General features: G+C 42.4%; 1 protein-coding gene across 2 annotated transcripts; it reads right to left on the bottom strand.

Moving 5' to 3' along the window:
* Positions 1–1,578: 1,578 nt before the first annotated feature.
* Positions 1,579–14,586, bottom strand: PABPN1 (poly(A) binding protein nuclear 1). 2 transcript variants are annotated; one of them, XM_061572146.1, is made up of 7 exons: positions 14,187–14,586; positions 10,060–10,168; positions 9,356–9,423; positions 7,312–7,418; positions 6,532–6,619; positions 5,774–5,946; positions 1,579–2,734 (listed from the first exon to the last, which is right to left on the bottom strand). In XM_061572146.1, the coding sequence occupies exons 1-7, from the start codon at positions 14,319–14,321 to the stop codon at positions 2,695–2,697; spliced, it is 720 nt and encodes a 239-aa protein (XP_061428130.1). In that variant the 5' UTR covers positions 14,322–14,586; the 3' UTR covers positions 1,579–2,694. The 2 variants fall into 2 exon arrangements, with proteins under 2 accessions (XP_061428130.1, XP_061428129.1); XM_061572145.1 differs by having other exon boundaries at positions 1,579–2,369; positions 14,187–14,585.

Genomic DNA, 14,586 nt, shown 5'->3' with positions numbered 1-14,586 from the left:
AGGACGAAATGGTGTGCCTTATGGATTTTTGGTAAACCATACAATCTGGGTGATCATCTACATCATGGGATCTCCTTTGCACGTACCAAGTTTAATTTCCAGGACTTTTTGGCCAAATATTAATCCGTATTCAAATGTAGTTATACCTGATGACGACTGCTTGTGTTGCAATCGAAACGTCGTATCCGATTATTTAATTGTAATTTTTTCTACGTGACTTTGCCGAAAGAATCAGAGTAATTCATCAGTATGTCATCAAATACAGGTTTGACTCGCTTTACGCGGTTTGTTTTTGCGATGTCACGTGGCTTGCCGATATCCATCCAAAATTAGCTAAATTGCGGTGTGACTTCACTCGCATGCGGCCAGTTGTGGAAAAGCATTCAGTGAACTTCTTTCGCACAGTACGTAGCCAACCGTGCTAATCAGATGTGCGCTTGTGTGTAGTGCGTGTATACTGTGTGTATACTGTGCGCCTGTGCGTAGTGTGTAGTGCGTACTGTGTAGTGCGTACTGTGTAGTGCGTAGTGTGTAGTGCGTACTGTGTAGTGCGTACTGTGTAGTGTGTACTGTGTGCGCTTCTCGACAGGCAGCCGTCTCGTGTGGTGCACCGTGGTGGGTTGTTTGACGTGCGGTTAATGCTACGCGATTTCACTTTTGTGCCCCTTTCTTTGTAAATAAAACCTTTAAGCAAAATTGTTTTCATAGAAGGTAAAGGCGCAGCTCTGAAATTGCTTGCCCACGTCACTGCTGGCAGGGGAAGCTCTCAAACCTAGATGACCTTTCGAGGTAGCTCAACGTATTCCATGCTGGCCGGACCAGAGTACCTGCACTTTACCCCAAGCACACGACCTGCAGATCCATTGCGTACAACACTCAATTATACTGATGGGTGGACGCGGCAAATGGCAAGGCGAGGTTTAGAAAACTCGCCCATTGTTTCAACTGCCACGCCAGGAGATCGAACCGACGTCTGGATTGCAAGTCCAGTGTGCTAATCATGAAACCTCAACAGCATCACACATTGTTGAACTTCTTTCGAACAGGGTGTAGCCAACCGTGTTAATCAGATGTACAGGAAGGAGTTCTAAAAAAGCTTCAAATCTATATTTAAAAGTGCATATCCCCAGTGCCTAAAATCGGAAGAGCGTCCCAGACGGCCGCAGAAGCGCATCTGAAAGTGCGAGACGCAGCAACCGTCATTGTTTAATAGTGAGCCGAAAGCCGCTGCGAAAATTACCAGAAATTCATCACGGTTTTTGCTCTGACGAGATCAGCAAGGTATTGTGGTTCATTTGTGGCAATGTGTAATGAGCGCGACCTTATAAAAATGAGTGCGGCCTTATGAGAGTAGCATGTTTTTTTATTAATACAATATGCAAATAATGTTGACTTAGGATAATCAAGACAACAAATTGTAAAAATTAGAATACCAGATATTTAAACGATACAAAAAGTGTTTAACCCAATCACATTATTGAATCATCCGCATGAGGTCAATCGTTTTTAACCCCTAGTGTTTTAATGAACTTTTCACAAACATACACACTAAAAAAACTCACAACAATTCAAGTAACGTCACATTTAAACTCTTTATTGAAGTGTTTTTTTCTCAGAAGTTACAATAAAAGTGGGTTCCTATCTCTAACCATGAAACTGTCACTACAAGTTTACATTACATCAGAATCCACACGCTAGCTCAACGAATTCCACTTTCTTTTTCGTATCTCGTGGCCTAGCCTTGCCTGTGGCCCGATGATAAAAAAAGAATAAAAAATTATAATACAAAAACAAAAAAAACTATGCTTGAGTCTGTCTTGCGCGCTTATGCCAGAAAATAAATACAATGAAGGGTGATCTATAATTAAATGGTTCGCGACTGAAATGAATGTAAACTGGGGGCGGGGTGGAGGTTGCTTCCGATACATTAATTTTCACCTCTAGCAGTTTCCGCAACAATTAATCGATTTCATAACTGTAGCTGCATGAGCTTTTAAATACGCAAGTTTCAATACTCAAAAAGGTGGTCACAGCGTAGAAAACACGTCAGCATAACTGCCCAAAAAATGCTTGCCGACTGAAACGCGGCAAGATCTCTTCGTCACCCAATTTTGGAAAAATAACATAACAATGATAAAATAATAATCGCAAAAAACCAAACGGCTGCCGGAATTTTATTTATGATTCCCCCCCCCCCCCCCCCGTATCAATCGATTAATTGGTGCCATCAAATAAAGAGTCTTCCACCGATCTTCAAAAGGGGAATTTAGCGCGAGTGTGATCGAAACTAGCTCGGGGCTTTAGCTAACACAGGGCCCTTTCACTGAAGAGCAAGAACAGCAAAGTTCTGGTGTTCTCCATCAGGACACCTGCAAAGAGAGAAGACTCAAGACAAGGTAAGAGACGGCAAATCATCTCACAACCAGCCTGCGTGCAGCACAACGCTTTCAACAAACTAGAAAAAAATCCACGAAATGGTGTACATGTCATTATCTTAACATTGTTGTTCTTGTTAACTTTACAATTTTTTGTTTTTTTTTAAATAATTAGTAACAAAAACCCCAACATTGCCCCACGAAAAATTCACTTTGTATTTTTTTCTTTTCTTCCTTTTCTCTTCTCTTTTTTTCCTTTTTTTTCTTTTTTGTTTTTTTTGTGTTTGGCTTTTTTGTTTTTTTTGTTTTTAAATCCATCTTAGTAAGGTGAAAACCATGTGCTCGCTCTACCCCGGCCCCTAAAAAAAGAGAGAGTTACAAGAGACAGGTCATGACAAAATCACAGAGAGGGAGTGAACGCAATAAAAAACAAGACCCAAAAAATAGTAACAACACTCTCAAGCAACATCAATGGCACTAACATCCACCACGCCAACGTCACAAAGGACACTCGCGAGCGCAATATTCATTCACGCTCCCTAGGGTTGTTAATTTTGGTTTTAGCACGTTAATTACATGCAAAACAATACAAATATACATAGGCAATAATGCATATTATTATGAAGTTTAGTCAAACATGTAAGGCTTTCATCCAGCAGTGGATTGACAAAAGGGCTATTTTTTTGTAATGCTTTGTCATGTGACCAAGCACCTTTCATTATACGGCATTGATTAAACTTTTGCAAGGCAATCTGTTACTAAAATTTTACCGGATTTAATGGAAGCAATGCCTTTTGGAAACAATTAACAACCCTAATCCTTTCACGCCACCTAAATTGTCCAACTTACAACGTGAGTGCGGATGAGCAGTTGAAAAGTATAAATCATTGTATCCTCTGTAAACAGAGACTTTGTCGATGACAAAATCAAAATTTTGAAATCAACAACACACACAAACTATTAAGCAACGTTGCACATGTATAAATAATTGGTGATGATTGCATCCCTTCATATGGAAAACAGCAAGCCAACAGTGGTGGCATCAAATGGTACCATACACAGGAATGCGGCATATCCACCCACTGTCTAGAGACACTCATGGGGACAGGCAATACCCTATTGAAACACTTTGCTTGAGAAGTGACGGTCTGGCCAATGATAATGTCCCCTTTTAGCTAAACATGTTATAGCAGATGATACTGTTAGCACGCATATATTTAGGTCAACACAGAAGAATAGTGGACAGCACCACACCCAAGCTCCCTTTATAAACTGCCGATGACCACTCAACAAGCACTAAATTCAGGCAGAGTTGAGACCTCGGGAAAGGCCAGCGAACAATCCCTAGAGTTTAATTGCCAGATGTCAAACCCACGTTTCTGGGATATTAATGCAGTCAACCTTGCACAACACTGCCACTCCTCATGCACAATTACTCTCCAAAACCCCAAATTCGTGCCCTGGAAATAGAAAAACTTCAAAAACCTATCTGCTCAAAAAAGGTATATGCCTAACAGCCTATGTATAATGTATCATTAAGGATAAAAGTTAACTTCTACATTCGAAACTAACACTATCTTAAAAAGAACAATTATATACCATTCAAGATAGTATTACACTTTTAATGGCCAGCATTAAACAATTATGTGTGGTCCATAAAGGACCAAAGTGGTTATTTATTTAATTAAAAGCATAAAGCTACAGTTTATCACAATATCTCTCCCCCAAATTGCCACGAGTAGGTGAATTTAGATAGAACGTGACAGCCTAAAGGTAACAAGAGAAGTTTTCCTAAAAGCCTCACAAATTAACAGATCTCCAAGTCAAACTAAGTAAACTATCCCAAAAAAAGAAAGACCATGAGATTGTGGAGATATTAGTGACTTGCTAAGTGTTCAAATAACACACACAATTGCAATACAGAAAACTCGGCAAAATCGCCTAACAGTGCAGCAATGTAAAGATGCTCCAACCTTCACAGTTTTACAGGTGTGGTCAAGTGCCTGGGCTTCAATTTCATAAATGGAAGTGGAATTAAAAATGTCCAGTATGTTTTGCCAGTGGCTCCTTTCCGTAAACGTCACTCAGCACTTATGACTGAGAACAATTATGGTGTCAGGCAGATGCAAAAGCGTAACATTTCTAACAAGTGTTTATAAAACACACGGTGGTCAAAATCCCACAAGAATTGCACATAATGGGTTGCCATGATCTCCGCAAACGACTCTAGCGACCCAGCCTTCAGGTGCGGAATGCCAGAAGTCTCCACGTGGAATTGCATCTCAAGCATAAAAAAATAGCTGGGGGTGGGAGGCAGGATCACTTCAGATATCATATGCCACTGATATTAGCCATGACCTGGAACTGAACTCAGGCTAAATTAAGTTTTCACTTGCAATTGGGTGTTAACTGTGGTTGAGAAACAGGTTTATGGTGCAGTTCGTCAGCCACTAACCACTGCTTTAAACTACCAATGGAATATTCCCCCTTGTTTGAAGAGCCATTGCCCTACACTATAATTTTCTTTAATTCAGGGCAATGATTGTTACTTTAGAATTACATTTTTATTCCAAATTGAATTCCCACTGTGCTGTTAGAATCGTTCTGGGACGAAGACATTTCCACCTGAAACTCTCACAGTGAGCAGTGTCGTGTCACCTTGCGTCAGACAATGGCCCCCAACAGACAACGGCACAGAACTACTTCTGAAGTCACTTCGATAGCCACTTATCCACACAAAAAAAGCCACAAGGCAGTGTTAACAAAGGCCGTGGTGAGGCGTTTTATTCCCTCTCTGCAAACAAATATATGATAAATTGGCTGCGATCAAATGACATTATTTAATTTACAAGACATGTGGTGAAGTATGGTTTAAATATCCATCACAGCCAGCAAGGCGTGGGGGGAGGCCTTCATCCAGCAGTGGACTGACAAAAACAAGCTGTACATGTAAAAGGGATGAAACGATTTCTCTCCCATCAAGATTTGTTTAACTGCCATGATTTGAGAACACCAATTGATTCGAGAATGGATTATTATTTTAATCTTATTTTTTCCATTTTATCGATTTCGATTGAACTGTCTGGGTTTGACGAGACCATAATGGATTTTTTTTTATCAATGCCCACGAGTCTAAAATAATCCATTCATATGCACACAATTCATCGCACAAATTGTGAGCATAAAGTCTAATGAAATTCACCAACCTTTACATACCGAGCGATTACAGGAGCATCCACCACAAAAGTGAAAGTTCCGTAAACAAACTCCGATTATGGCTTGCACGATAAACTTTTGGCCTACCCAGCACAGCGACAACAGCCCATACTGGCTGAGACCTTTGGGGGGACAGAGGGATGGTGTGTGCGTGCGTTTCACCGGTGCAGCGGGTCCCCTACCTGAAAGCTCGTCCTCGCGGGCGGGAAATATACCCGCCACCGCCGCCACCGTAGAAGCGGCTGCCGCCACCCCGCGGCGCGAACCCGGCACGTCCTCCCCGACCGCCTCGGAACCGCGGGAAGCCCCGATCTGTGCTGCTGATGCCAGGTCGGTTGGTGCGCTTGGGCAGGACCTGTGGTGGGTGCAAAGAAGTAAAAGGAAACCCAAGTGGTTATTACGGCAATGCCACAGGTGCGGACTTAAACCGCTATTATGTTTCAGGGTCACAATAAAATGAAAGAATAAATTCCTTTTCATCCAATTTATTCCGACTCACCGATTCATATATCCGTATGGCAGGAATGGTATATATCTTGCTTACATTTAAGTCTTACCATTCAATACATGCATAATTTTAGAAAATTAAGCATTACATGCTTAACTGATATCACTCAAAAATGGACATGATGTTATGGTCATGCAATGCAGCAACAGTTAGAAGAGTAAAAATACATTGCTGTGCTGTACTTTCTCTCCCTCTATTCCCCACCTTCACCAACCTGCACCAATCGGCATGGTGAAATTATGATCAAATAACCCCCATTGGCTCTGTATGGTGTGGGGAGGCCCTCATCCAATGAAGGATTACCACAAGGGCTGTAAGTGTATGTGAGAAATTAACAGGTCCCATGAGGCATTGTGGTCTCCAAAGCTGACCACAAAGGGCAAAGTGGCTTGGTATAATCATAGACAGCGTGCAAGTTTAAAACGCCCTCACCTTTATCTGTCTGCCACGGAAGAGAGAATCATCGAGCGCCATGGCTGTACGAATTGACTCTTTCTCCGAGAACTCAATGTACGCAAACCTGCAGGGAGCACACGTAATTACTTCACTGACCAAGACATTTCATTCACCGTGTTTTTAAGTTCTGAAGGTTGTACCATGGGCTGGTAAAAGCATTCATTAAGGTGAAATGGTAAAGTCACATCATAATAAGGTCCCGTAAATGCAATGTCTCACAGTAGGGGGCGAGGCCACTTGAACGTCTCCCCCCATTTGTACATCTTAAGATGAGATCGCATTTATCTAGGTGTCGATGTGCATGTCTGTATTCTTGCAGTATTTGAGGCAAGGGTTAGCCAGGAAATGGCAGTGTAGCAAATTAATCCTTGAATCTATCTGTGCAGACCCTTTGAGTGCCCACTATGCGTGGGCACTCCAGGTTCCTCCCACATGTATATGAATCAGATCGTCCAATTAACCCAGTTTAGGATTCTGCTAAAAACTAGGATAAAGGGCATTCATGTTTTATTAATCCAAAAAGTAAAAAAGTAAGCAGGCTTGGGGAGGACGTTACAAGAATGACAGGTTGGCATTGAAAGGAGGAAATGTGCCTGACAGAATGTCCACCAAAGACCGAAAGCGATAACATCAACTAGTGTACAGGTTTTGACGGTGATAATGAAATATAAACAGTGCTCCGCGTTCAAACAAGTCTCATGTGGTAGTAGAAATGTCTCGTGGTGGTTGGTGGTTGTGCTGCGAGGCTCGGCGTACCCTTTGGGGTGTCCGGTGAACTTGTCGCACAGGATGGTGACGCGGTTCACGGAGCCACAGCCGTGGAAGTGCGCCTCCAACTCCTCTGCTGTGGCATGGTAATCCACCTGCGAGGTCCGGACGGTGTAGGGCGGCATACATTGTCAACCTCACCACACAAGCAACGACAGGTGATCCACTGATACAGGGGTCGGCAACCTTTCAAAGAAGGAGCCACGACCCATTGTGTCGTAAAAGCGGGGACCGGCCTGTACTACATGTTACAGTGTAAAGGATTTAATAAAGTAAATTCAGTTTTGGCAAAGAACGACTGCCTGTCAAAGGACAGCCAAAGAGCCGCATGCGGCTCCGGACGTGCAGGTTGTAGACCCCTGCATTCATATATTTAAGGAATGCATTAGCAAGTGATGAAGATGCACGTATTATAAAAATCTGCACGTTAACCGTGCATATAAAAGTCTACAAGTTTGGGCAAAGGGAATTGTCAGAAAAAAAATTACCAACTCGCATATGGATATTGCATTTTAAACTGTGATGCCATAACTACTGATGAACATATGAATGGTTCCGAGTTAATACATTACATTTTCTGCCATGAATGCATTTTGAGTACCAAAAAACTGAGCCAAAGATGGCTATATTGGCTGGAAGAGTAATAATACATTTGATTTAAGCCACATTTTTTGTGTTAAGTAAACTATTTGATGAGAATTAACCACTAAAACATGCATCTTATTTTTTATTCTGCAGCACTTATACCATGGCTTTAAATAAGTATCAGTGTTTAATACTCACCTGACACTTTAATAAATATATAGATCTATTTAAATCCTGGTAAGAGGCAATTTAAAAGTAAAAGTGTCTCCTTGCTCGTTTGAGTTGTCATCCCTGAATAACATAAATGGCAGGGCCTATTTCCGTGCAGTCACAATATACCGTTTCAAAAACCCTCCATTATGGAAAAAACAAATGTGGGCAATGGCTGTTGATTAAAGCTGCCAAAAAATAAGCCCAAGTGTCCACATGGTCAAACAAGCATTAGGGCGATGCTCATCTTCATTGGTAGAAATTCCACATTTCCATGGTACGTACCAGTCTCAACAGGATGCCCTCTGTTGAGCGTCTAAATTAGAATGCGCCTCAAGCTGCCACACAAACGGTGAGCGCATTTATTTTATATTCACTGTTGCCTCGTGATCAGAATTAATACTTCACATCAACTGTCATCAGTCGAACGAGATTCCATAAGTTGATCATCATTTCACGAGGCAACATGTATTTTAGAGGAAAATACAGACTGAAAATTGTAATAATTATATTAACCTTCTATAACCTTATATAATATCTCGTCACACGCAGCTCTCTTTGCCCACTACAGTAATTTTTGTTTCTTGCTGTGGTTGTCCCACCTGATAACGGAAGCTTGTGTTGCTTCCGAAACGTCGTGATTTAACTTAGTTATATATTATTTTTATACCTACGTGACTTTACCGACAGAACCAAAGAGTATCTATAAATATATATAAATCCAAGTAAGGGCCCATTCAGAAGGGAGTAAAAGAGTCTTCCTTGCTCCAACAAGCAATGAACAATTTGCTCATGTTAGTTGCCAGCCCTCAACAACCTACAATGGAAAGGGAAGTATCAATCAGAGAACCAATTTGCAAGCTTCTCAATGTGAACCACTGGCGACGTCCCACAAAGCGGTATTCTCTTGACCTCATAGAGACGATGGGCTATGTCGATCCAGCCGAGAATTTGAGCTCACAACCATCAGATTAAGAGTTAAAGTGCTGTCGCTAAACTTTAAAATCTAATTTTACCATGCTTGATATCCCTACCCAAATCTGCTTGGTATTTTGGGCCTTGCAGAGCAACTGCAATGAGGGAAAAAAAAATCGCAAATGGTGCTGGCTCAGAGCTGACGTGGCCTCCTAGCACCTGCATTATTGATGTTATTGACAGCTGCACGTCTACTCAGAACCTCCAGGCTGTCTCCCCGGAAAAGAATCTGTTAAAAGGAAAGTCATAGAGACCCACGTACGTTTCCCACATAGATGGACCGTGCATCTGCCTCCATCTTCTCTTCAAACGACATGATCATGGGTCCCGCTGTGGAGAGAGGCTGAGAGTGAGAAGCAGCACAAGCAGACTACGAAGCCACTCGGTCACATTCATGAGCACCTTTGGGCAAAGTCAGTTTTGCATAGACCCACATTCTTACAGTAAAAAAATATAAGCAGAACTACGTTTTATGTCTTTACAAAGTATTTTTTTATGACAAGCTAAAAATGCATTTTCCCATCTCTGGCATTGTTCCTCGTGATCAGAAATATTAATTATCATCAACTGTTTCAGTCGAACGAGATTCCAAAAGTTGATCATCACGTCACGAGGAAGCATGCATGTTCGAGCGAGAAGTATTCAAAACTACAATTTTAAAAATAACTTTACTTTGCACTCAAAAGAGTCTCTCTGCTCAAGCGAGCACGTGGCAGAGTTCATCTCTACTGGCGTGACAAGATGAGAGACAGTGGTCTAAATACCACATTCTTATTGAAGATGTCAGTCTATCCAACAACCACTACTGGACTAGTTAACTACAGCAGGAGCGACCATTAGATTAAGCTAAATGCTACAAATTCGAATTTGTCCAAGACCTTTCAAATTTGTATTGACAATTGCAGTTGATAGTTTCGGAGTGTGACTGGGGCTGACGTTAATACTTCATGTGAATTAAACCGGTACCTGCAGGGGGGCTGAGGTTCATCTGTTTCTCCACTTCATTCTGCATAGCCTTCAGCTTCTCAGCCTCCTCCTCCATCTCGCGGACTCGTGCTTTAATCGCTTCCAGCTCCTACATGCACACACCCGGACGCACGCATACACACACACACACACAGCAACACAAAAAGCACACCCACACACACGCAAACACAAGGCGCAGGCACAAACACTCCCACTGGTTATGCACGTGCACCCATATCGCCATCGCCTTCCGGACCAAAGGAGACAATGGTCAATGTATATATTTTTTTTATGCTTCCGACAATTTCTTGACGCATATGAAAATCTGTCACAACAGTTCAACAATAAATACAGACTATGGCCAATCATCGGGGAGTCCTTTAGCCATCAGCTCGAAGAGCAATGAGCCTAGGATGCAAGGCACAATCGACTATTGTATAAGCAGGGCCAAAAAAATTGCTTTTACAAGCACATTATGCACTGTGCCGCATCTCAGGATGTGTTTGCCCCGTCACTTTAAAGACAATACAGACGTCAAGTTCTGCCAGGAGCAACGTAAAAAAAGGAAAATAGAAAAACATATTTAATAGTTTTGAGACCATTGGGCATTTGAAATGCTCCATTCAAGCAACATGACATTTATCTGTTATTCAATTAGATTGTTCGTCTTAATTTTCAGTCCTTTTGCCATTTCCCACTTTAGAACCTTCAGAACATATGGTAAATGTTCACCTTCAGATTGACCTGTTTCAATTGCAACAAAATCTGACATATCGTGACATTGTAATAAAATTCACCTACCTTAGCAAACATCCTATAAATAAATCACGAGGAAATTCTAGCTGTTTTTAAAAAATGGGCTCTACGAGCAGTGTGTAAAATTTAAGTCAAGAGCCATTATATAAATTGCTTAATTTTCTGCCAATATTTGCAGATAACAAAACTGGAAGAAAACAGTTGCGTTTCAGCTGCCTTTCCTGCCAAGCATCAGTACAAACTTAGTTTCCATCAATGTGTAATTAGCTCCGGAATGCGAGCAGTTGGAGAAAATTATCTTATTTTAAACGGAGACTGAGACGTAAGAAAATACACGATTTTTTGTTTAAAAGTATGCGTCAAACCTTCAGCAATACTGCCACGTCGTTAAACCCTGCCTCCAGCAACTAAATTTCAATATACAAACTAGCTATTTGTGAATTTACTTATTAATACGAGACAATTGGGAAGTTTAAGAGTTATTGAAAAACTTGCAAGTCCAACATTGATTTGGCCAGGTGAAATAAATTCCTTCAAGAGCAGAAAGGTCTCATTCCTGGCACCTTTGACCCAAGGCTTGAGGCATGATGATCAGTAGCAGCCAGCTCAATCAATCCCTTCTCCACGCCAGCAATGTATGCAGTGTTATGAAACATGCATGTACTTTGAAAACGTTTGTGTGTGGACTTAAAATGTCTTGGCCATAACATTGTTCAACAAGGTGTGCTTAGTAGAAGTCTGACTCATTACTGTAGTCAGAATCGACTCTTTCAAGACTAGTTTAATGGCAATCCAACAACCATATGGTGCAGACACCAAAAGTATAAGAGTTGTCACTTTCTTTTTGCTAAACACCAGTGAAAGTGTCTCCATGCTCAACGAGTGTTGGGCAATGCTCATCTCCATCGCAGTCTCGATTGTAGAATTCCAAAGTTTCCATGGTGGGAACCAGTCCATCCATATAGGATGCCCTCTTGATTTCACATTAAGTGGTTCATGATTTATATTATTTAGATGTATATAGCGTATGAGACAGCACTGCAAGCTCCTGCACAGAAACAGTGAGCGTGTTTTAATTTATATTGACAATTGCCTCATGATCAGAAATCTTACTTCACATCAAGTGTCATCAGTCGAACGAGATTCCATAAGATCATCATCATCTCATGAGGAGTCGCCTATTGTAAACCAAAAATGTTAACTGAAAATTGTAATGCAACAAATGTCATTCAATTGGGCTACTGCTATCACTGTAGCCAACCATGTCGCATTGTAGCAAAGGGGCTGGCTCACAGGCAGAAGGTTGCATGTTCAAACCTAGGGGTCGATTCACCCAATCACTGAAGCTGATCGACAAGAGTACCACTTAGTGGGAATGCAAGAGAGGTTCTACGAATCAACTTGTGCCGTCACAGAAATGTGCAATTTTCACCACTGGGACCGACAAAGAGATTCATAAAGAGATGTTTGAGCTTGGAGACACTTTGACTTGAATGTAATGACGTGTTCTGCGGAAAGGGGGCAGACAAGTTTGATTATTTATACCATCTTAACATGTTATATGTTTTTAAATTTTCCATTCACTATGCTCTAACACACAACAATTTCGTAATAATGCATGTTGAGACCAATGGCTGGTAGTATAGAAATGTAAGATGTTATCACTGAATTATATTACAATTCACAAACCTGTACTAATTCACTGGTCAATGAATGTCTAATGGTTGTGTCGGTAATAGGGTTGATTGACCATAACTGAAGGTTAACCGTGGTAAGGATTGAACACATGTCACCAGGTAACCAATGCGCCATCAGCTAAACCACAACCATTACTCTCTTAGAAAATCCTGTACAACCAGCCACAGGGCTTCTTGAATCATGGTGCCAAAAGTTAGCCATCTACACTACTGGGGAAGGCCCAATTCAAGTGAATAGTATACAGCTCTCAGCGCCTGCCAATTACTCTTAGTAACCTCAACCTATCAAAAAGGGCCCCCTTGCAAGAGAAGTGATGAATCTTAAAGGACTCCCACCACCTGAACAACCAATATTGTAAAGTCATGAATCTCAACGGTTTCCCCAGTCGTAGAGGGCATACCAATTGAATCCGCGTGAATAAGAACTGAAGAGATAGCTAAGCCCAACATCCTTCCGCCCTCTTACGCATGAAAACAAGTTGGAATTTTTTCATTATTTCACAGCAGCCAAATACACAGCGGATAACAACAGTTAACCCCGTGGGCATGATGCAATGAGTGGGTTACCACAGGAAATGACAATTGAAAAGCGTTAACGATTATCAGTGATGTCTTAAAACTACTTACAAAAAAATTACTTAATGCAATTAATCTCAATATGCATCACTCGGTTAAATAAGAGTCAATGCAGTGAGAAAACTGGACAAATATAATCTGAATGGGGTCTCGCATCACTAAACGAGAACATGACCGGATTCAGAATATTTATCCTGGAAAAATCCGACGAGCTGCGAAGGCTCTTTCTCACAAACGTCCATGAATTGCATCTGAATCGTGCCTCGACGGTTCAATAAAGGCGGCAAAGCTCATGCACACGTATGGTACCGACACACGTACATGAACAGATTTAAGTGAATCAGGCAACGACCAGTGCCGCACATTACGTCGCTAAACAATGCACAAACGTGTACTCACTGTACGAACACGCCGAGGTGTATGTACGCACAAGACAAAGATCATTGTATCGCCAGGAAAACAATGGGAGCAAGACCTGTTAAGTGGGCAGCTGCTAGAATATTGCTAAAATACATAAAGTGTGCACATACAAATGCATGCGTACATAAATATGTAGGCGCAACAACACGTACACACGCGCACATGCGCATACTAATTACACAAAACACATTCCTTATATCCCACGCTGGCCTCCATAATCAATCATTCGCTCGCAGACGAAAATCCTGTTGATGCACATCTGTCTCCATTATGTTAAATGACGGCTTGGCTTTTCGGCCCCTTAATTTTTCATCTTTCACGAATTTTCTGCCTTTGGCGCCCCTTAAGTTCATTCATTCTCTGCACGAGCCCCGGCTCCATTGTTCAACATTAAAACCACACACACCTTGCGCTACGCCCAGCGACACGCCGCCTAGTTAACAGTAGATTACAACAAAGCAATTATGTACACAGGGTAAATAAACGCGATTAAAATCGTAAATTTAGAATCGCACGAGGCGTCGGCCTACACGACACGCGTGTACAGAGAAGCCTGGCCTCCGCCTAGGCGAGGGGCCTACTTTAGTAGCGCAAAGGAGGTGAATGCGCGCCAAAAAATAATCCCCTCGTCCATTTCTTCCGCTCGCCTTCAACTTTTTTTTCCCTTTAAAAACTCACGGGGTCTTCTACGGTCGAGTCGTCCACTCCATCGGTCGCGCCATCCGTCGAGTCGTCCATCACGGGCTGACTCTCACCCTCCTCGTGCCCGTACAGAGACTCTTCACCACCGTTGTCGTAATCTGCGTCCGCCATGGTGGCGCCTCTGCAGTCCGCGGCGCCCGACCCGGCGCTCCGTCTCCGCGCTCCGCGAGCGAGATGGGGCACGCCGCGCGAAAAGAACGCTCGCGCTGCACGGCGGAGCGCTTCGCGAGAGCCGCGGCCGGGGTTTCGGGGGCGGACGAGGCGGAGAAGCGCGCGGATGCGAGGGGATTTGCCGCACTTCTGCTCTTCCCTCAGCGGGGCCCGGAGCACCGGGTAGCCTGGGACCGTGATGACGTCACGAGAGGGGGCGTGGTTA

Source organism: Lethenteron reissneri, chromosome 49 (assembly GCF_015708825.2).
Source record: "Lethenteron reissneri isolate LAM-NWPU_2019-01 chromosome 49, ASM1570882v1, whole genome shotgun sequence".
Taxonomy (NCBI): Eukaryota; Metazoa; Chordata; class Hyperoartia; order Petromyzontiformes; family Petromyzontidae; genus Lethenteron; species Lethenteron reissneri.
This window is presented reverse-complemented; position numbering and strand designations above follow the sequence as displayed.

Bases quoted from the DNA above. Each gene is read 5' to 3' on its own strand.
- PABPN1 (XM_061572145.1), bottom strand. From the start codon at position 14,321: ATGGCGGACGCAGATTACGACAACGGTGGTGAAGAGTCTCTGTACGGG. The intron at 10,169-14,186 runs GTGAGTTTTTAA...GTGTGCATGTAG, and splicing joins ACTCGACCGTAGAAGACCCC to GAGCTGGAAGCGATTAAAGC. The intron at 2,370-5,773 runs GTAGGGGACCCG...CTCTCTTTGCAG, and splicing joins CCGCGAGGACGAGCTTTCAG to GTGTCCTGATGGAGAACACC.